The following is a 23,206-nucleotide window of genomic DNA, read 5'->3' as shown; positions in this document are numbered from 1 at the left end:
CTGCTTTTTAGGTCTTTTTATTCATATTGCCAATTTACCCTCCAAAAAGGTTATTCCAAATTACTCTCCATTTTATTTATCCATCATTCAAAAAATATTTATTTTGTGCCTAATTTGCGCTAGGCTCTATCAACACAATCATTATCAACATGACAGACACAGTCCCTGCCCTCATGGGGCTTACAACCTAAAGGAAGAGACAGAGACCCCACAAACCTCATCCCAAATTCTTCATTATAAGCAGAGGTAAGCTTAGAAGGAAAAGCTTAAACAACAAATGCCACTGTTTATTCTATATAAAATATCCTTTCTACTCCCTTAAAAGCTTTTTTTTTTTTTGCTTTAAGATAAAGGCCATATCCCTAAGATACACTTTGTGAAAATTATCTCAATACAAGATCCAAAGATTTCCATTATTTAGTGTCCTTACTCAAAATCACCTGCATGTACCAGATGCAATTTTCTAAACTTCATCATTGATGAGCCTATTCCAAAGCAGAATTCTTCAGCAATACAAAAGACACAGGCTAAAACAGTCCTCACATTTATACTTTAAAATAGATATATTCAAAATATAAATATAATAATTCTCCAGACCATTATTTTTCCTAACGACTAAACTCTAAAGAAAAAAAAAAAAAAATTGGAGGTTTTCAAACCAATGATATGTGCAGCCCATTCTCATGACACAGTCACTTAAACGTCTCACCTGCAAAACACAGTGCAATACATTATCAAAAAAGGGAGGAAAAAAAACATGAAACCCCATTATTACAAAATGAAAACCATAACCACTATAAAACATGCAGTGCCAAATATTAAGTTACACATTTTGCTGGATAATCTTTTCACTCCTCTTGATCATAAAAGTAATAGAGGATCGACGTAGAAAATTTGGAAAATATAGAAACGCCAAGAAAAAACCTCTTCTAACCCTACCATTCAAATGGAATTGTTAATATTGGGGATTTTTCTTTCAGCATTTTTTTCTATTATATGTAAGTAATGGATTTAAGAAATACACATGCCTACAAACTTTTTCTTGAATAAAATTAGGATATTATATTTGCATTTTTACCTTTTGTTTACTTAACACATGGCATGTTGAGTATCTCTGACTTCAAAAATCCTTCTAAAACATGATTTTAACAACATTTGTTTATAGAAGAATTACTATGTGAAAAGGGAATTTGAGATGGCCAAGAATCAAGCCCCAGAAAACACAGCCTTGCTCTACCGGATTTTAACCTACTCAAAATTCATAAAACTTAGTCACGTGGCATATATTTACAAATAAATTTTTTAAATCATAAAAAATACAATGTCTAAAAAACTAGAAATAACAAGAAATAGAATCACTACTATGCTTTAGCATGCACTCATGGAAAAAATTAATTTAACTTAAACCCCACACTATGTACTTTAATCTGTTCCAAGTGAGTCAGAAAACACATAATGGCATGTTAGTACCAGGAGAAAATAAAAGATTATCTCAACTAGTTAAGAAAAAGAAAATACGAGAAAGAATGGAAGGGTGAGCCCAGCACAGGAAGTCAGGACAAAGACCTTTCCTCCAATAAATTACAAATACTGCAGGTCTCTCTCTCTCTCCTCTCAGAAGGCAAGCTAAAGCCCAATTTGTTCTTTATCACCTTCATTTTAACCTTTGATATCCACCCTTTAAAATTTTTCTAACACAAAGAAAAATTATGTTACAGTAGTTCCAGAGATAATCGTTGGCTCTCAAAACTTAAGAAAAAGACTAATTTCTTAAATGTCTAAACCCAATATCTTGAAATAAAATGCTGTTTTAAGATTTTCATAATAAAGACAAATTTTCTTTCTTTCAATACTTACTCTGCATGAGAAAGTTTTATTTCTTCCCTTTGTCTTGCAGAATAATTTAGGTTCCCACCTAAAATACAAATAAGCATAGAATCTTTTCAACACAACTATCGTAAGTAGAATTCAAACATGCACATGCGCACACGCACACATACAAATGCTTTCAAGTAACAAAAAAGGCTATGGAAGGTGAGAAAGAAATAGTTTATCTCCTGGAAACTTCCCAAGGGGGAAAAAATGTCTTTTAAGAATCCTTATATGATACAAATAATCACTCCTTAATGTTAGCATTTTTTAAAAAAATTTGGACTTATGTATTGCTCGAGGTTTTGTTCTTTGGGACACTGTATCAATATTCAATAATAGTGAAAATTAAGAGGCATTCAAGTAAATGACCTAAAATTATTTAAACAGCATATGTATTCATTCTTCTAAATACATGACAACGCTTAGGGGCAAGCCAGTTTAGAAAAATTAATAAAGGTAATATCAAAATCTTATAAATAACAAAAAAAGCAAAAATAAATGTAGTAGATATGAGCAAATAAAAAAAAATCTATAATTTCTCATTCTATATTAAACACTTTCAACCTTAAAATGCAAACTGCAGCTATAAATGTGTTTACTTCTCATTTTTAAAAAATATAAGACAATAACATAGGAAGGGCTTTAGGTTATTTTTTTAGAAGTCATACTAATATGACCTTCTGCTAATATAAAAAGAACATCTAAAATTTTATATTACAAAACTTAAATTGAACTGGCCAGAAAGAACATGACAATGATTTTAATAAATGGGAAGGTCCAAAATACATAATTATATGCTATGAAGTAAAATGTGTTTCATCACTATGAACAGAATGTCATTAGATGAAACAAAGCCTCTCCTGGATGGAGACAATCCAGGAGCCCCACAAGATGATCCACTGTGGGCTTCCCTGGTGGCGCAGTCGTTAAGAATCTGCCTGTCAATGCAGGGGACACGGGTTCGAGCCCTGGTCCGGGAAGATCCCACATGCCACGGAGCAACTAAGCCCGTGTGCCACAACTACTGAGCCTGCACTCTAGAGCCCGCGAGCCACAACTACTGAGCCCGTGTGCTGCAACTACTGAAGCCTGCACGCCTAGAGTCCGTGCTCCACAACAAGAGAAGCCACCACAATGAGAAGCCTGCACACGGCAACAAAGAGTAGCCCCCGCTCGCCGCAACTAGAGAAAGCCTGTGTGCAGCAGCAAAGATCCAACGCAGCCAAAAATAAAACATATAAAATTAAATTAAATTTAAAAAAAAAAAAAGATGATCCACTGTGGTTTAAGAAGAAAATACCTGAACTTCTACTTACCTTGGGCACGATTCACCAAGTAGAGTAAGACCACAGATAAAAGTGAGACTGGAAATGAAAAAAACATAAGGTCCTTAAAAATATGTACTTTTTCCCAATGATTCCTATGTAATCATAATTACAAAGTAAAGCTTAGAAAATCAAATCTTTATTAACTAGCATTTAAAATTGAAAACACTCTTCACATTATTTTCCAAAAAGCACTAAAAATAAGTTACACACCATTTTCTCCATGAGAAATATATTTTTAAAACCTGAGCCCAGGGATGGCAGGGACAGAAAAAGAGAAACTGAGACCCATCTGCCCCCAGGAGAAGGGGCCAACCCACCCACGGATCATTTCTCTTTCCTCTCCCTTTGTAATGCTGGTAGTTCCCAGCACTTCCCCAAAACCCTGCCAGCTGCTAGACTGTTTATGTTTTTACAGAGAGCCAAATAGAAGTAATCCTTTGGGGGTTTTAGGTCTGAAAACACCATGTTCATTTTACAAATTAACCAAATATTAAAATGTGGTCATTAAACTCCCAGAAACCCAGAGCCAGTAAAGGCCTCAGAAAGTCAGGTACTTGGCTTTTCACTTTAACAAGTGTGGCACACTTAACTTACTTTAATACGTCAACAAAAACCTTTTTAAATGGAGTGGTGTTTGGTTTGAGAACCAAATTTATAAGGAACCGTTGACTGAAATTAAACCACACGTTGCGGCATCAAAAATAGACAAAAACACTTTCACAACCTAGTACTATGAATTCGTATATGGCCCACTATTTAAGAATATATTTTTAAAATTTGATGTGCTAATTTCTAAAATTATGAGACAATAAAATGCATTCAGGCTATTATTCATAAGCAATCATCTGCAAATACCACATTTCAAGTATAGACAGTCTTTATTCCTGTAAATAAAAATGAAGTCGGATAAAATCATCACTCGGGCTTGCCATTTTAAACACAATTTATCGAAGTATAAAAGACATCTGATATGTTATGTGAACATTTTTTTTCAGATGAACACAATTGATGTGTAAGGCGAACACAGTGAAAAAATACTGATTTATTTTTGTAGTTTTCAGCAGTTTCCTAATGCTTCCTATTTTTAACCAATGAATCATTAAAGGTAAAAATTAAATAACAGGACTAAGTATAAAAACAATTCAAAATAGACTAATGAATAAACAATGAGCGCTCACACCTAAGCCACACTAATGTCCACACATTCACACCAGGGACATACTCAGGACCCTTCAAATGGTTCCACTCTAAAGAGGAAAGTGTTTTTTAACAACCATAAATATTTATAAAACAGACAAGATGAGTATGGGATCTGGGTGGCCTGTTCTGTATGGCTTTTTTCACTAAGGATGTTTTTAATGTTCACTGATATTGTAACATGTATCCATACTACATTCTTTTTTCCATTATAATTAAAAATACATAACATGACATTTACCATTTAAAAAAAAACATAAATATTTAAAACAGAATGTAGAGCAGATTCCATTGCTGCCTTTAAGAACAGGAATCTCCTGAAAAATTCCTGTGAATCTTCAGAACACTAAAAAGTCACCAGCTGAGAAACTGATGCACAGGCTAAGAATTAGGCAAACCTGAATGATACATCTTAGGGATTTGGTTTAAAAAAATGGAAAAAAGAACAATAACAACAAAAACCTAAAAGTATAAATGAGAACATTCTGCTGCATATTAAAAGAAACTAAATGTTGCCAGGTGGCGCACTTACAAGAAACACAGGCAATGAAGAAAACTTCTAAAAACAGATATCCCCAAGTATCCAATATCATGCCAGCAATGATGGAAATGACTGCCAACCCAAGATTCTGAATGGACTGCATGCTACAATTAAAGAAATTAAAAAAAAAAAAAAAAAACATTTCAATTCTAAAGTCTTCACACACACAGTACCAATTCACTATAAATATTAGTATCTATAAACCACATTACTATTAGTGTTAAGAGGGTTTTCAACCAGGAATGACCTGATTAGATTTGTTTCTTTAATCCCATGACTGTTTCCACTACTAAACTTTAGGCTCAAAGGCAAGGGAGTTTGCCTTAGCAAGTACAGTCTGAACTCAACACCTTCCTGCTGAATGAATCTAAGGGCTAAGTGAATACCAACCAGAGATGTGGGTTCCCTGTTCGGCCTTTTGTGCTAGAGATGGGAACTCAACTTCTCACTGAGAAGCCCTCAGATAAATGGGCAGTGGGATGATCACGTCAGCAATGACCTCTCATGGGGTAGCTTATCTCCAGCTCTCTTGTTGGAGGCTCAGAGCATTTTTTTTGCCACAATAATAATACAAATAGATTAACTGATTTTCTGGTTATTTTCAGGTTCAGAGCTGTCCCAAAAGCCTGAAGACGACTAGATTCAGGAGACCTGGAGTTTTATAAGATAATTAAATTGACACAGCAGAGAGAGACATTATATGATCCATAGTGCAAACACTTACAAGCCATATGCAGTTCCCAGCTGATGTTCGGGAACTACAAACGCCACCATTGGCCACAATGCACAGGCAAGCAATGAGTAGGAGAGTCCCAGGAGACACTATAGAAAGCAATATGGAAAAGAGTAAAGAAGTCTTATATTTACCAAAAGGTGATTTTCTTTTGATGCAGATTAGCAAGAGTGACATAATAACTAATATATGAATATCCATGCAAATTGTGTTGCAAAATAATTAGGCTAAAAACTCATATTCAACACAAAACGGTCTTGGGCCTCTCTAACAGTATCCCTCTAGGGACAAGATACACACAACACTGTCTTAACCATTTTATATTATATGAATACATAATTGGCTGGGCCCAGGGTGCAGTCAAAGACCAAACAAGAAAATAAAGCTAATTTGCAAAAAGTCAGTACCAATGTTTCAGGCAAGCTAGTTTCCCAGTATTCATTAAGAATTACAAGTTAAGCAATCAAGGTAACATCACGCCAATAGTCCATTATCTTACTTCTGGGTCATCACCACCCAACTGGAGAGCCAAGCAGAGGACCAACAACAACCACCGCTTGATAAACATCACCTAATGCTAACTTTTTCTTCAATTAAAGAAGAAACCTTATGATTTAAGTTAAAATAAGATCATTTATCAGATTGGCAACAATTAAAATAATGCCAACGTCTAACAATGGCAAGGATACTAAAAAACAAACACATTCATGTATTATTGGTAAAGCTATAAATGGGTAGAAAGTTATTAGAGGAGAGGTTTCACAGTATCTATCAAAATGTTAACTGTGCAAAGCCTCTGCTCTAGCATTTCTACTTCTAGGAATCTGTCCTCGAGAATTCTAACGAAGTGCCCAAATATGTATGTTCAAGATATTCTTTTATTAACAGGTAAGAAATGCCAGCACTTTGGCCTGTGGTCTTAAAAATGACATTCTGAAGAACAATTACAAACACTTGATGAATTCATTATTACTTTTTGACCTACTAAGAGTCAAAGACAAAAGAACGCAAAATCATGGATACTGAGTTGACAGATGTTTTTGCGACCTATGATGGAATGACTTCTTTTAATGAAGTACTGAAAAATAAACGGAACTAATAAGCATTTGGCTTTTATAAGACTATTTTATTTCAAATTCTATAGCAGCATTGAGGGTACTATTGTATAGGCCAAATGAAATCAAAAACATCTTACACATCAATGATTAATATTTATATACTTTAAAAACAGCTATTCTGCAGAAACTGAAATTGTCATTGTTTTTCCCACTGTCACAAGCACTACTATCAGAAGAGCAGAGCGCTGGCTTCTGATACGTGCTGTACAGAGTCCTCCCTGAAGCCCTGAGCCCCCCAGGTGTTCGCAGCGACTTTACCATAGCAATCCAAGGGTTCCACAGAGTGAAGGCCAGCATCATGTGGGAAGCAAGAGTGGTCACCACTGCACACAGAACCCAGATGATGTTCCTTCCTGTTTTATCCACCAGAAGCCCAAATACTGGGGACATGGGAGCTGATATTACATATACAATACTGCCCAGAAAATATAAAAGATATTTAATAAAATATATCACAGGAAAAAAAAATTAAAAATCCAGAAAGTCCTAAATCCTAAAATGATTAAGTAAAGCAAACCCTAGCTCATTTAATTTAACATCCTTCTAAAATGGTCAGCAGTAAATAGAAATATAAAGATATAAACAGTGGTCCAAGACTTCTTTGGTTTTCCCTTAATGCAAAGATGGCCATTCAGAATCAAGACCCAAGATAGCCTTTGTTTCACACTGTAGATGTTAGTTCACATATGTCTTTTCCGTCTCTTATAACATCAGGTTATAATTAAAGACCCACACTAAGCACTTACAGAATTAATGGAATACCTGTTAATAGCACTCGCTGCCTGGGAGGAAAATCCAAATTTCTCTGTAAAGAAAACTCTAAAATAAAAAGAGAGAGGAAAAACACCAGACACTTTAGAGAGAACTATTCTGTTTTTTAAAAATAAAGGCAAAATAACACTGAATAAAAATAAGTTTAGTCAACTTTCCCTTCTTTATACTGTTTTCCCACCTTATTTGATATCCATCTTCGAGCAACTGGCTAAAGGTTTAGTATTTATGTAAGTACTTCACCAACTAAATAAAATATATCAATACCTATTTTTTCCTCTTTTACGTGTACAGCAAACAATACACACAAATTTTCAGAAACCCAAATGTATTACTACAAGGAATTAAGATGGCTTCTTTTCCTTAAAAGCAATACTGGACGGGTTCTTTGCTAAATAATGCATAAGGTTCTTGTCTCAAACTGTAAAATGACAGCCTGAATTTAAAGGTTATAATTACAAAGATGCATCTCAACAAACACACTCACACTCACACACTGCTCTGTTTAAGTAGCTGCCCATGAAAACGGAGAGAAGGTAGAAGATAAAGCAAAGAAGAATTTGATTTAAACCCTGAATTTGAGTCTGGCAGAAATGCAGTCCTAACAAATGGAGATATGCCCTGTCACTATGAGCTAATGCACTGTCTCCTTTCTCAGTAAGAGGCTTCCTAACAAAGAAATAAAGAGGAAATAAAAAAGAATACAAATCCAAAATCAAGCATTAAAGTAAATCAATATTATGTATCAAAAACTGTTTTAGGTATTTCTTCAAAAACCTAAAACTAGTATTAAACCAACACTAAACCTTAAGCTAAGAAAATCAGTTGTGTCCCAGGATGTAAAACAATTCCTGTGAAAATATAAACCATAACAGAGAAGCAAAATTTATATCTTAAAAAAATTACATTTATGTGATTGAATTCTCATTATAATTTAGCCAACAAAAACGGAATGCTAGAGAATACTCACTTTCCAAGTCCAATGAAAGGGAACACAGCAACATAATAGCCGACACAGATGATAAATATGAGCCACAGGGGGAAGGAGAAGTCCTTCACATCAGTTAACTTGATAACTTCACCTTACAGAAGAAAGGGAAGATGCTGTCAGTGTAATTCTGCATTTCTAAGTCAAGATTATTTTTCTTTTATCATGTGATTAACCTTTGCAATTCAGTTAAAAAATACTTTTCTCAGTAAATCACTAGAATATAGTTTCTCGGATAACCTAAAAAGACAACAGAAAATGCAAAATCTAAGATTAGTATCTACCTTCTTTCTCTCTTCCAGAAACACTCATCACTTTGCAAATATACAAAGTACAATCAAGAATGTAAATTCTGCCAAAACCGCTTAAGGGGAAAAAAAAAAGTATCCAAAAATTTAGGCAAGTGGAAATAGATTTGGAAATAAAAGATTTAAATAAACTATACGCCCATATAAAATTAAAAATTTTTTTAAAGTGGAAAAAAAGAGATTTAATAAACATGTATTAAGCCTCACTGGGTTTACAACACTACATTAGGAATTTACCTCATTGTAAATTATCTCAAAAAGGCCATAATTCCTAAAAGCCTAACTTTTTCTTGCATTTAGACTAACCTGTTTTCCCTTGTTCTTTACGAAGGATTCGTTCTGCTCTCTGATCCAAGTAAGCAAGGGCCAAGGCACAGACTAGTGAAAGAATACATGTTATACCCCCTATAATAAAAAAAAAAGAGATTTTTAAAAGAGAACCAAAATGAAGGTTCCTAAAAGGCAGCACATTACATTAACAGCAAAATACTTAGCAACTTAAAGGGATGGCATCTAGACACATATATGAAAAGCCTACAATTACTAAATCAGGACAGAAGGAAAGGAAGTGCATTGGGAAGCACTCAATGAACAGCAGTCGCTATTACTATTGTATATTATTTCCCGGTAGAAGGTTGGAGATTAGAGGGGAAAGACTAGAACAAACTAGTCTAGTCTTATAATCAGAATATAGATTGAAGAAAGCTGATGACCAGCTAGCAAATTAGTCCTAATTTCTTAATTCAGTCTAAGCACCGATTATTGATGGATGCCAGGGGGAACAAACTGTAAAAGCAAAATCTGATTCTGTGATCACCTCATGTTCCTTCTGATTCCTTCCCAAGTCTAACTCTTGCTCCTACCCTGTGGCAGCCCCAAGGGCCCCAATCCTCCCACAGCACAGCCCGCTCACTCTCCTTCAGGTATTCGGCATTACTCACTAATGCTGACCTCGTATCATTAAAGCGAATCAGGATAAACAGTGAATAAAGTGTACACTTCTCAAAATTTTTAATAAAAAGAAGCTTAGTAAAGTAAATGAAATCTTTAATTGGCTGACATAATATGACATAATATGAAAAACTGCAAAGAGTCGGTAGATGTGGGTTCTACTTCTGGCAGTAACAAGCTGATTGATCTTGGGCAAGGAATTTGAACCTCTCTGGGCTTCAATTTTCCCAAGTGTAAACTCAGAGGCTTTGATCTGATGGCACAGATCTTTTCTGGCTCTAAAATTCTCTAAAATTCTCAAATTCTCCACTGTGGAGAGAACTAGAAGGAATACTGAAGAGAATTTGAAAGTAAGAAAGAGGTTATAAGTGGCAAAGGATTTGATAGGGAGGGGGAGAAAGAAGGAGTCTCTAGACACAAGTTGCCCATCTAGGATTACCTCTCACTGTCCTCCCTTTACCAGCCTGTACCAAGGAATATAAGGAATAAAAGACGGCACAGAACCTTCAACCCAGCACCCACAGGTCTCCCTAGGGCTCTGCAAGCAGCTCTCCACATCCTGTGGGGCTCAGTTAGACAAATTCACTGCTCAGAGAAGAAGCACAGGTGGTAAATCCAGAGAGCATCATCCGCTTCTCAGTGACCCACCCAGCAACCGGCAGAACCCAGCCTTAGCCAACAGAATTTAGGGTCAGAAGGGGCCTATACAGTTTTAGTCCAACACCCACAATCTTACAGAGAAGAAAACTGAGACACAGAGGTTAACTGCCTGTCCAAAATGAGCCAGGACCAGAACCTAGACTCCCGGCTCCCAACTTAGTGGATTTCCCATCACATCCTATCACCTCTGACTTCTATAAAATCTAAGCTCCATAAACACATGAAATGAATTTGATCAAAAGGAAACAATTCTCCCTTCTGCTACAGACTATTAATGAACACCTTAGAGGTACAAACTCCCTGACTGTTTTCAGAGTTCTCACATACACTCTCATTTGCTCATCACAACAATACCGAAGCACAGGGACTTCCCTGGTGGTCCAGTGGTTAAGAATCCACTTTCCAATGCAAGGGACGCAAGTTCAACCCCTGGTGGGGCAACTAAGCCCGTGCCCAGCAACTACTGAGCCCGTGTGCCACAACTAAAGAGCCCACACACTCTGGAGCCAACGCGCCACAACTACAGAGCCCACGCGCTCTGGAACCCACGTGCCATGACTAGAGAGCCCATGTACCGCAACTACTGAACTTGCACGCTCTGGAGCGCACCACAACTAAGACCCGATGCGGCCAAAAATAAAATAAATAAATAAATATATATTTTAAAAAATCTATCCTTATCTTAAAAAGAAAAAAAAAAAACCTGAAGCACACATGGCGGTATAAGATTCTTATTTTAAGAAAGTGGAAATAAAAACACAAATGGGGTGAATGATTGCCACTATGTTCACTGTGTCTAATTAGGTCCAAGAACTAGTGAACTGTACGGGCAAAACTATAACCAAGTGGTCTAAGCGCAATTCCCGTGTTCTTTCCTCTCTGTCATACCATTTCCTATGACAAGCTTTCAGGACAGATAAAAGGTGGGACTTCAGGATTCACTAACCGATCATAAGTGTGACCCCAAGGGTTGTGTGACCAGGAGAACCCAAAGAAGCTTCAACCTTAGAATACAGCCATCCCATGAGGTTCATGTTTACTGTACTTCCCTGAAAGAGAAGGAAAAAAAAACAACATAATTTTCATTTCTATCTGTCTTGCTCAGAAAAAAGGGATGTCAGCTTAGAGAAATAGGTATAATAGGGTTCAGATTAAACAACAGATAATTTTTTTAAAAAACACTACAAGGAAAGAGCTAACAACCTAGGATAAAGCCACAGATAAGATTACCACACAAAAATGCCAATTTATAGAAAATGCTAGCATTCAAAACAGCATAGTACATCTAGATCTTCCTAGTAGCCTAAACAAAAATGAAACACAACTTATAAAATTCACAGGGTACCCAAGACAAAAATAAACTTTGGCTCAGAAAAAGCACAGCTTTTCCTGATCCTGACATCTGAAAAAAAACATTCATCCTCCGATCGTCCTTTAGAAGACAGTAATAGTACTACCCTCATTCATTTATTCTTTCATTTAGCAGTTATTGAACCCTGATTACATGCCTGTCACTGTTCTAGTTACTGGGAATAAAATAAAGAACAAAACAGAAAAATTTCCAGCTCTCATAGAGAGCAACCCCATTTTAGTGGGGTAGAAGAGGTAAAATATACAGTATATGAAACAGCAATGAGTGCTTCTAAAAAATAAGGAAAAAAAAATAAAGCCTAGAAGGAGACTAAAAAGGGGTAGAGACCTTGCTGAGAATGTGACTCTGGGTTAAGAACTTGAAGGAAGCTGGGAGGCTACCGGAAGAACAGCACAGCACTCCGGGCAGAAGGAAGAGCCAGTGCACAGGCCCCGAGAGGGAGGCTGTCCGGCGTGCTCAAGGCAAGGAGTGTAGAGACTAGAACAGTGTCCATGAAGAAGGGAGAGGATGAGACGAGGTCCCCAGAGAGGAACTGGTGGGAAGGCGAGCTATTGGTAATAAGAACTTCTGGCTTTTACTCTGCGTGAGATGGGAAGCCATTGGGGTTCTGAGCAGAGAAGGGGCACAATCCCTCACGTTTTAAGAGACTCACTCTGGCTGCTATATCCAAAGCAGACTATAAGTGAGGACGGTGCAGAAGCAAGGACATCAGCTAGGGGCGGCTGCAATAATGCAGAACAGAAACGATAGGTCTTGGACTGGGGACACTGGCAGTGGGCACAGTGGGAAGTGGTCGGAATACAGACATATTCTGATGGTAGAGCTAACAGGATTTGCCAATGGAAAATACGTGGAGAGTGTGGGGTTAGGGATGGGGGTAAGGAGTGGTCCAGGGTGACATCAAAGTTTTTGCCTGAGCACCTGGAAGAACAGAGTTGCTCATAACTGAAGATGAGAAAACTTCAGCATGAGCTGGTTTGGAGGACAGTAGGTGAAACATTAAGAGCTGGGCTTTGGCTGTGTTGAGTTTGATACGCCTACTAGACATCCAAGTGGAAGTGTCAAGGAGGAAGCTGCACATACGGGTGTGGAATTCAGGGGAAAGGCCTGGACAATAACTTCACGAGCAAAGACACGCTATTTAAAACTTCAAAACTAGATAAGATTACCAAGGAAGTGAGTGTCAAAAGAAATGAGAGGGTGTCCAATAACCAAACCCACATTTACAGGTTGAGAAGACTGAGGTGGAACCAGCAAAAGAGGTAGAAGGAGCAGACAGAAGGGCAAGAGGAAAACTATGAGACTGTAGAGCCCTAGAACCCAAGAGAAGAAATCAAGGAAAGGGAAGTGTCAACTGTGCTAAACGCTACTGATAAGGAGACTGAGAAATGAACATGTCCTCAACCATATTCCCACAGCAAATACAGCAGCAAATCGCACATGGCTATTTCTCACAAAATGTTAGCCAGTGGTATTATTCAGATGCTCATCTGAATAAGGTATAAATGGAGACCTACTGGAAACTTTCCTCAATATCAGCAAAAATACAAGCCCCTCAAAAACATATTGTCTTAACAACCCTTTAATTCTAAAATGCCCAACATGACCTGGCTTAGCAAGCACTCAATAAATATTTGTTGAAATAAGGAGTTTTTAAAAGTAACAAATTACAGAGGAAAATCAAAAGAGTGCTGGACTTCCAACCCCCAGCTAAGACATGAATAATAAGAAAAGTGAAAAGTCCACTGCCTGAAAGATAACAGTCCAAGGGTCTAAAATCAGACAAACTCACAGCTCAGCCAACAAAAAAATCACGGCGAGGTAAAGCCGGAACCTCTATGATCATTCTGAGTATGTGCAGGGCCAAGAGAAGCACAAAAAAGACTGAACCTCCATCTACCGCAGCAACTCTGTAATGGAGTCCTTTGGTCTCCTGCGTGCATCTCACAAGGACCCTAAATACACCAACCAGATCAGAGCTGAGCCACCCTGGCTGACGGAGAGGTGGCTGCCTGAGATCTGGCTCCCTCCACCTCCTCCTCAGGTCCCCCCACCATTCCCATAACCTCCACCCCGCATCCTAGAAGCCCCTGAGATTCCTTTCTAGAAACTTAGGGCTCCTTGGGACGCAGGTGAATGGATTGTAACTAGTTTGTGACCACACAGAAAAGAACGTGAAGATCACTAGTAACCACAATGGCGTCCCTGAGAATGAGTCTTGCTCAACTGCTCCTATTTCCTTCTTTTAGAAGTTATTAGATGATGAGATCCACCAGCTGCCACAGACGTGTCTTGACTTGCACAAGATACATAAGGAAGTACCAGGAATGTCCTTGTGGATAAAATTTAAAAAATGTGGAAAACCACACTAGTTATCAAAGAATTACAAATTAAAATAATGTTTAGGTGTTTCCTATCAAATTGATAAAATGACTTTTTTAAAGTACTGTCAAAGCTACAATAAAAAGGATCCTCTCATATCCCACAGATGGAGATGTAAACATCTCTGAGAGGAAAAGTTGGAAATATGTCTCAACAGCCCTAAGAAACCCTAACAAACCCTCTGACTCAGTGATAATTCCATTCCTAGCAACCTAGCCTCAGGAAATAATCGGAGACGCAGACAAGTTTTGGAGTGTTGCACAACAGCTCTATTTATAATACTGGAAAATTAGAAAGAGCTTACATGTACAAAAATATAGAAATGTTATATATGTATGACATATGTATGTGTTATATATTTCATAAGATGAAATATTACATTAAAAATATTTCTTTTGTACTGGATTTTTTTGTATTGGATTTCTTCCCTTAAGACTATGTTCCAAGCATTTTCATGCCATTCACAGTCTTTAAAACCTTGATTTTTAATGGCAAGGATCTTTTTAAAAAACTCTATTCACAGGAGTTCATGAAGGAAAAAACCTAACAGGGTTTGGGATGGCCAAAACAGCTTCCAGGTTGCATTTATAATAGCATAATGTTGTTCCCCTGGGTACCCTCTACCAGATGCCCTATCATGAAACACCATGATCACTTCCAGGTTCCAAATGCTGCTGAGGAGTACTGACCACCTGTGATGAAGTCCAGAGAGGCGGGAGCACCACAGTCAGAGAGCTGAAACCCATGTCATGTGGCTTAGACAAGCACAGGCAATGAGCATGTCTGACCAAGACCTTCAGAGTTGTCTTCATAAGCCAAGTGCTGCTGAACAGCAGAGAAAATGAACACTCACTAGAGGGCAAAAGTTGGAACAATCACTAAAAGCTACTTGTACAGGCAGATCTCATCTCTATGGGAGACTGAGCTTCACAGAGTTAATTGTAGTAGATGAGCGGTCCCATCACACAGCGAGCTTCTAATCACTAGAAATGTGTGAGCAGAACCTGGATGACCATATGTAAAGACTTTCATTGCAGGAACGCCGAAAATGGGTAAAGAAATTAGACAACAAAATCTATATGATCCATCCCAATGCTCAGGTTCTCTGAACTAATGAATGCTCAATTAGCCATTTTAGACTGTTTCCTAAGTGAAATAAGGTTAGAAATGCCTTAATTAAAGTCAGGTAAATGGTATACTATGGTCTAGAAAAATATATAAAAAATCAATACCTAACTTATACACAAACACATTTCATCCTGTAATCTTTAAGAGATAACTACAACATTCAATCTTTTGCTTCCCATTTGGCTTCATTATCTGTGTCATACTTACAATTCTAGCCATGCTAAGCTGGAGTCCAAACACCAAGTTTAATTCTTTGCCTTTAAACCAACTCACAGCATATGTATTCTGGGCAACTGCTAAGGACTCCCCACCAATCCTAAAATAAGGAAAGAAAAGTCACAGCTTTTAAAGAAATACCCCAGTTGGCAAAGCAGCAGGTGCAAAATTTTGACACCCCTCCCGTCAAGAGGTTGGGTCTATGTCCCCTCCCATGAATCTAAGTGGGCTTGTGACTGCTTCAACCAGTAGAATGTGGTGGAGGCAGGGTTGTGTGATCCCAAGGCTGGGTTATAAAAGGTGAGATGTGCCTTTCCATTCAAGCATTCACACTTAGAACCCTGAGCCACTTTGTAAGAAGTCCAACTACCCTGAGTTCGCCACACTATGAGAAAGCCAAGAGAAGCCCTGTTTAGGTGCTCCAGCCAGCAGTGCCAGGCTTCAAGTCATCCCAGCTCAGTCTCAGACATCAGGTGCACAGACACACTGTGCACACTGTACCCTGTCCAAATTCCTGACCCACAAAGCCCACAATGTAAGGGTTGTTTTATACTGCTAAGTGTGGGTAATTTAATATACTGCAATGACAACCATGACCAGCAATAAAAGGAGTTTGAGCTACCACACCACCATCTATGCTATATAAAATGTTCATGTGGGGAGAGCGGTCCGTACTTGTGAAAACACAAAAATTCACACTTTTCAGGCCAGTATCTTCCATATTCGACATTCTCCTACTTCCCGGATTTTAATTTTCCTTCTGTAAGTTCTACACATTGACCTTTACATAGGAGCTCCTCTCCCCTGCATCCTAACACTGAGCCCTCCTCATCACTGTCCTCGTCCAAAAGTATTTCCCCTCTTCTACTAATCCAAATCCTATACTGATGTCAAGGCCCACTTCATCCACGAGGCCATTTCTGACCACATTTCCATCTCTGAATCCCTTTCATATGTTTATATACATTTTTTTTCCTTCTCTCTCACTTACAGCACTTTTGTGGGTGTGTCACCTATGTCTACATGTCCCTGGTACCTGTAAAAAGCATGAGTAAGTTATGTCATCTGCATCCCTCTGGGCAGGAAGCCCAAGGCTGAACTCAGAATGGGCTTACTGAATAGACACTGAAATTCATTAAGAGCAGTTAGTCTTCTGGTAATTTACTCCTTCAAGCCTCTTCAACATGGTTCAAAAGGACCTACACATACCTGCTAAGAAGCAGCAAAATGTCCATTAATCACCAACCTAGAAAATGACTGTCTATGTTTTTCTAAATGAGGTTTAAATCACAGTCTTCAATACAACAGAAAAGCAAAACACTTAAGAAAATTATCATTTCTGGAGAACTATTTAATATTCAAACCCTACACAGAGTTAACTATGACCCCTCAAAATTGTTGCTTACTTTAAAGGAAAATTAAGACAACCATTGAACAATCTTACAAATATATCTAGATTTCAAGGATTTGAAGTAATTCTCCAGAAGATACAGTAATATATTTTTTTGTAAATCTTTAATAAATTGACAGATGAACACTAAAACAGTAATATGTTGGGATAAGTGATATCATGCGTAACTTACCCAAACACAAACCTTCCAAATTCCATCAGCCAAAAAGCACGAAATATTCCACCCAGAGCAAAAACAACCTGTAATGTAGAATATAACGTAAGATCAAAGAAAAAGTAAATTCAAGGAATCTAAGAGAAATAAGTGACTTATGATGAAACACAACCTCTACAATGATTTTAATATTCTTTCTTAGTAAATCTGTGAAATCAAGGTTCATCTGTCTCAAGGCTTAAAATGGACTATGCATTACATTACACAGGAATTTGTGAGCCCTGCTTAATTAAGTCAGGCATTCACTAAACACATCTTTGCTGGTGGAATGAGACAAGAATTCAAGAGTCACTGTCACAATGAATCAATGAACGTTTTGTCTTTTCTTACCTGTCCAACGCAAACAAAGCAACTAAAAATAATGGTGCCCCACCTGTTAGAGAAAGAGAGAGAATGAAGGAAGAGTATATCACCGAGTCCTTCTTGGGTTTCTCTGACCCCTCTGCATTCCCTCCAGAGAAAGGGGTCGGCCTCTGAAGTCAGCAGCCTTCCTAGGCTGCATGGTGACCTACAGAAGTCCTGACTTCCAAGGGGATTCCAGAGGCTTTAGTGATGGCATACGCTTGTTTAAGCCATTATCATATCTTAAACACAATTTATTAAATAATCTTCAAGAAGTTCCCAGGGTTCCCATTTAAAAATGGACATTCTTTATAAAATTTTTATTGATTTTAGGACTGACTCCAAGGAATTCTAGATTAAGTAATTTTAAGTGGTTATAATTCTTGATAACTGAAAACTATCTTTAAAAGGAAAAGTAGCAACCATGCAAATACACTTATAAATCTGCCTACTGTAGTATCCCACACTCTGAATAGCTCATTAATGTTTCCCCAGAGTAATAAAATACCAGTATTAGGAGAGTTCTTAAAGATCATATGAGTATATCATTCTTCTGAATCTCAAATCCCTCCAAAGATCCTTGTGAAATGGTCATACCAAAGTCTCCTGAATGTTCTCTAGCACTGGAAAACTCACTGTGGTCCCAAGGCAACTCACAGCCCCACCTGTCACCCTGATCAAGCAAAGTTTCCATCATACTAAGTGGAATCTGGCTCCCTGAATTTCAAACTTATTCTACCCCTTTAGACCAAGCAAAGTAAATTTAAGTCCTCCTTTATACACTCTTCAAAATGTTTAAAAGTTAGTCCCCAAATTTAAACACTTACAGTTTCTTCAATTCTTTTCCACCAAACATGGTTGGAAAACCCCTCGTCATTTTGCCCTCTGCCTTCCGAAAATATTCCCAGACTACATCCCTCCTAAAGTCCCCACTAACAGCACACACACAATCAATCATTAGGATGAAAACTGACAGAGCTTATAATGTATGCCTTCCTCAGCTAGGAGGAGTGGTCACAAAAAGTTTGATGCCTAAAGAAAGGCAAAAGAGAAAATCTCACTGGGGCTGGGAGAGGTAAACACTAACTACGTGCCAAATACTGTCCTTCCATCTCTCTCAATCCTTATAACCACCTTGCAAGGCAGGAATTACTATCCATATTTTACCAATGAGGAAACTGAAGATCAGGAAGCTAGGAACAGCTCAAAGGAGCTAGGAAGTTGAGCAAGTGGCAGCAAAAGGATTCAGACCCTGCTTTGCTGATTCCAAGTGAGGACATAATTTACCTTTAGATAACTGAGCTACCATATTCCCTGAGCAGCATTTACCTTAACTGAAATACCAACCAAGTTTCGAAAACCAATTCCAGGGGCTTCCCTGGTGGCGCAGTGGTTAAGAATCCGCCTGCCAATGCAGGGAACGTGGGTTTGATCCATGGTCGGGGAAGATCCCACATGCCGCAGAGCAACTAAGCCCCTGCGCTACAACTACTGAAGCCCACGTGCCTAGAGCCCATGCTCAGCAACAAGAGAAGCCACCGCAATGAGAAGCCCACACACCACAACGAAGAGCAGCCCCCGCTCGCCGCAACTAGAGAAAGTCTGCACAGCAACAAAGACCCAATGCAGCCAAAAATAAATAAATTTATTAAAAAAAAAATTCCAGAGATATAAAAATCACACACACACAAAAACTAATGCAGATTATCACAGTCAATACACAAGTTTATTCAGTTCTTTCTAGAAATACTTAATCTAGTTCTGTGTTTTCTTAATAATCGTATTTACCCGTAAGTGAGATTTTTCCCAAGCTTACCGTATTCCAAATACGCGGTCTACCAAAAAGCCGCCAAAGAAACACAAAACGACATTGGGCCAAGAATACCAGGCATACAGCAGCATGAATTTTGTGGTATTCACTTGCATATCCTATACGGAAAGAAAACAAAACTATTTTTTTCCAGTTAAGTTTAGCAACTAACAAATCAAAACATTCTTTCTGGAAGGGCAGGCGTTTCTTAATCATTTGCAGTTGCTAAGTGCTTTGAGACTCTCATGACAGCTATGGCCGCGACCCCAAAAAAATGGTCACACCGAGGAACTTCCTGAATGTGCAGTCATTTCAGAGGCTTCATGGAGTTCAGGATCAATCATCTCTTCCACTACTGGGACCACTTCTGTCTGCATCTGCCTGTATCTTCTACATTTTATTCCCCATGTACAACCTGCTGTGGGGTTCTACACCCACATGAAAAAGGGCGATCTTAGCTTATCCCTTCCCTCCTCTCCACTAATTCCTATCTTCCTTCCCTTTCATTCTAGAATGTAAAGGGCCAATCTATGTATTTCTTCCTATCCAAAGGTGAAAAAACGTACAAAGGAAAAAAAAAACTATCTAAATACACAAGAAACTGTAAATATCAAATATATTTTTATAAAGCCAGACTAAAAATACTGACACGGACAATCCTCTGGAATCAGTAGCTGCATTTTAAAAATGAAATAACAACAAAAACATATTTAAGAAAGCAAAATGCTATCCTACCAAATCATTTGTCATTCCAATGATTACACAATGAGAGAAATGCAAACAAAAATCTGCCAAAATACTTTTTGGCAATACTATAGAAATAGCAATTACTTATCTAAGATGTGAAACGATATCAAGTCACAAGTGCTATGAATGAATTTTCTGTGGCCATTCATTCCAACTCAAGAATACTCCTTGCCCACACAAATTTGGTGACAATGGATGTTAAAATGGATTCATTAGACAATGTTTCCGACCCGGCAACCTGAGAGCTGATGATGCCTCAACAGTATACCTGTTCCAGAGCCAACAAAAGAAACAAAGGTGAAAAGTCAACTTACCCGTTTAACCTGAGTCTGAAGGGCCGCAGGATTATCATAGCAAAAGTAGCTGCCTAGAAAAAGGAAAAGCAATTTTCTTTTAAGTAATAATACTTTCCAAATAAAAGTTTCAAGCTGCAATTACTACTCAAATGCTGATTTTAAATGTCCACACTAGGGGCTCGAAGACTGACACTGGAACCTTTTTTGGACCACTTCCTTGTCCACCAATATTCTCTAAATTGCAGCCAAATAATCCACAGAAAACACGCCAAGTTATTTACAAATTATGAGCCTGCATACACAGCAAATACTGGGAACCTGGATTAAGAAGTTAATCAACAACTAATTGTTCTTCCACCTTACTTTCATCATGTTTTGTACGTCTATTGTTTTATTAGCACCTTCATGAAACAGCTGTATTTTCCTTAAAGCTACCAAAACACACATACACTAAAAATTTCAGAAACATCCTCAGCAGTTTCCTAGTAATGTTACCTAAAGCCACCACTTACCTTGAGAGCAGAGGAATGGAGTTTAACTACTCTGACTAAACCTGTTTTTAAAACAAGAACTCTAATTCTACAAACAGCATACCCAAGATCAAATAATTTACCAAATACAGTGCCAGGAATGAAGAAAAATAAAACAGAGTTCTAAAGGGTTAAATTAAAACATAATAATAACGTCTTTTGGAGGGTAAGAAAGAGAACTGGAGAGAGACTGGACATTCATGCACTCAGATTTATTTTTACAGTAATAAAATCGACAGATTTTTTTATAGGCACAGGATAATGCCGCCTCCATTTCTCCACGAACTCTGTCTAGAAGTATACATTAGAAGCCACCAGTTCAAAAGAAAGAAAACTGTCATTAGAAAGGTATGACTCTGGGCTTCCCTGGTGGCGCAGTGGTTGAGAATCCGCCTGCCAATGCAGGGGACACGGGTTCGAGCCCTGGTCTGGGAGGATCCCACATGCCGCGGAGCGACTGGGCCCGTGAGCCACAATTACTGAGCCTGCGCGTCTGGAGCCTGTGCTCCGCAACAAGAGAGGCCGCTATAGTGAGAGGCCCGCGCACCGCAATGAAGAGTGCCCCCGCTCACCGCAACTGGAGAAAGCCCTCGCACAGAAACGAAGACCCAACACAGCCATAAATAAATAAATAAATAAATAAATAGACTTTAAAAAAAAAAAAAAAAGAAAGGTATGACTCTGGCTTCTGAAACCCACCCAGGTAACCATAATTTACTAAAAATAAATTGCTTAAGTACGTGGTATTTTAAGTGTTTCGTGTTGTTCTTGTTTTTTGTTCCTAAACTCAGCCATTTATGATTCCTGCTTTAATCACTGTCAGGGATACCAATCTCAGGCTTTAAAGCAAATGAATGGGCACCATCTTTCCACAAAGTGAGAAGAGGGGGAACAAAAAGAGATGCAAAGAAACTAAAGCGCAAAGCATCCTCCATGCCTAGTTATATATTCCAGCAGTAGCATAAAGTAATCCACCATCATGTTGCTAAATCTGTTGATTCCACCGATTCCAGCCAGCCCATGAAAAACACATTACTACTTTCATACCAAACTGATATTGACATTAGAATGTTGTTGAATAAATTAGTTGCTGGAATATAATAGGCAGATATTTTAAAAATTATCTCCAGAAACTAACTGCTGTCAGAGTCACCAAATTTCATGACTGAAACCAAACACCAGTCCAATCCAGTTATGACTGCTTCACATTGGCAGAGCGGAAGAGTACAAGAACACATCTACTCACTGAAGCTATCAAGACACACTCATACGTTTTACCAAAGAGGGCGAGAAACATATAAATAACTGCCAACGAATTATTCAATCAAAAATTTTAAAGTATGTGTGGGGTTTCTTTGGGGGGAGGGGGCCAGTTAAATCTTTCTGAATTCCTTCTGAACAAAGTGTCATGAGAGGGTTACCAAGGGTGGAAGGGGGGAGTGGGACGAACTGGGAGATTAGGATCGACACATATACACTACTATGAATAAAAGAGATGAGAACCTACTGTATAGCACAGGGAACTCTACTCAATGATCTGTCGTGACCTAAATGGGAAGGAAATCTTAAAAAGAGTGGATATATGCATACGTATAACATTCACTTCTCTGTACGGCAGAAACTAATACAAAATTGTAAAGCAACTACACTCCAATGAAAAATTTTTTAAAAAAGGATTAAAAGAAAAGTGTCATGAGAGTAACCTTGACGATGTAGGAATTCCATCGTATCTGTGGCCCCAGGGGCCAAGTTGCTAGCCTTTGGGACTTCTTGGAGAGCAAAGGAGTGGGACAAAACTCGCCCAGCTCAGTCCCCTGAGCCCCACCTTCGGGACGCTGAATAGCTAGCAACGTCCACAGGCTTGGATGGGGTCGCGAAAGGAAAAGAAGGGAAGCCCAGGAGCTGAAGCAAGTAGCTTCCCTGAGGCCGCGTGGCACCTAGGAGCTCAGCGCAGCTCCGAGAGAAAATCGGGAATTCCTTATTATCAACCCCACCCCACCAGGCCGGCCGGCTCACCGAAACCAAGGAAGCACATCAGCAACAGCACCAAAAGCCGGTGCGCCAGGCGACTGGGGTCGCAGAGGGCCGGCAGCGCCCCGGGGGCAGGGGGTGTAACGGGAGCGCCTCTGCCGGCCTCATTGGGGCCGCCAGGCAGCAGCGCCCTCGCTTCCTCCTCCTCCTCCTCCATCGGGCCGACGGGAGACCGAGAGACGACAGCGACTGCAACTCCGGGAAGAAGCCGCTGCCCGAGCCCAGCGAAAACGGTGCTCACGTGACCGCAGTTGCTCATG

At 38.7% G+C, this 23,206-nt stretch overlaps 1 protein-coding gene across 2 annotated transcripts; it reads right to left on the bottom strand.

Moving 5' to 3' along the window:
- Positions 1-23,206, bottom strand: MFSD1 (major facilitator superfamily domain containing 1). Of its 2 annotated transcripts, XM_007164852.2 has the most exons (16): positions 22,932-23,206; positions 20,404-20,456; positions 19,349-19,461; positions 17,521-17,563; positions 17,149-17,216; positions 15,557-15,665; positions 11,414-11,516; positions 9,163-9,261; positions 8,531-8,642; positions 7,552-7,608; positions 7,048-7,204; positions 5,663-5,760; positions 4,930-5,042; positions 3,189-3,236; positions 1,858-1,915; positions 1-709 (listed from the first exon to the last, which is right to left on the bottom strand). In XM_007164852.2, the coding sequence occupies exons 1-16, from the start codon at positions 23,203-23,205 to the stop codon at positions 706-708; spliced, it is 1,509 nt and encodes a 502-aa protein (XP_007164914.2). In that variant the 5' UTR covers position 23,206; the 3' UTR covers positions 1-705. The 2 variants fall into 2 exon arrangements, with proteins under 2 accessions (XP_007164914.2, XP_028020226.2); XM_028164425.2 differs by lacking the exon at positions 1-709 and having other exon boundaries at positions 1,854-1,915.

This window comes from Balaenoptera acutorostrata, chromosome 4, assembly GCF_949987535.1.
Source record: "Balaenoptera acutorostrata chromosome 4, mBalAcu1.1, whole genome shotgun sequence".
NCBI lineage: Eukaryota > Metazoa > Chordata > Mammalia > Artiodactyla > Balaenopteridae > Balaenoptera > Balaenoptera acutorostrata.
Note: the sequence above shows the minus strand (reverse complement) of the source record. Positions and strands in the feature narration are given on the sequence as shown.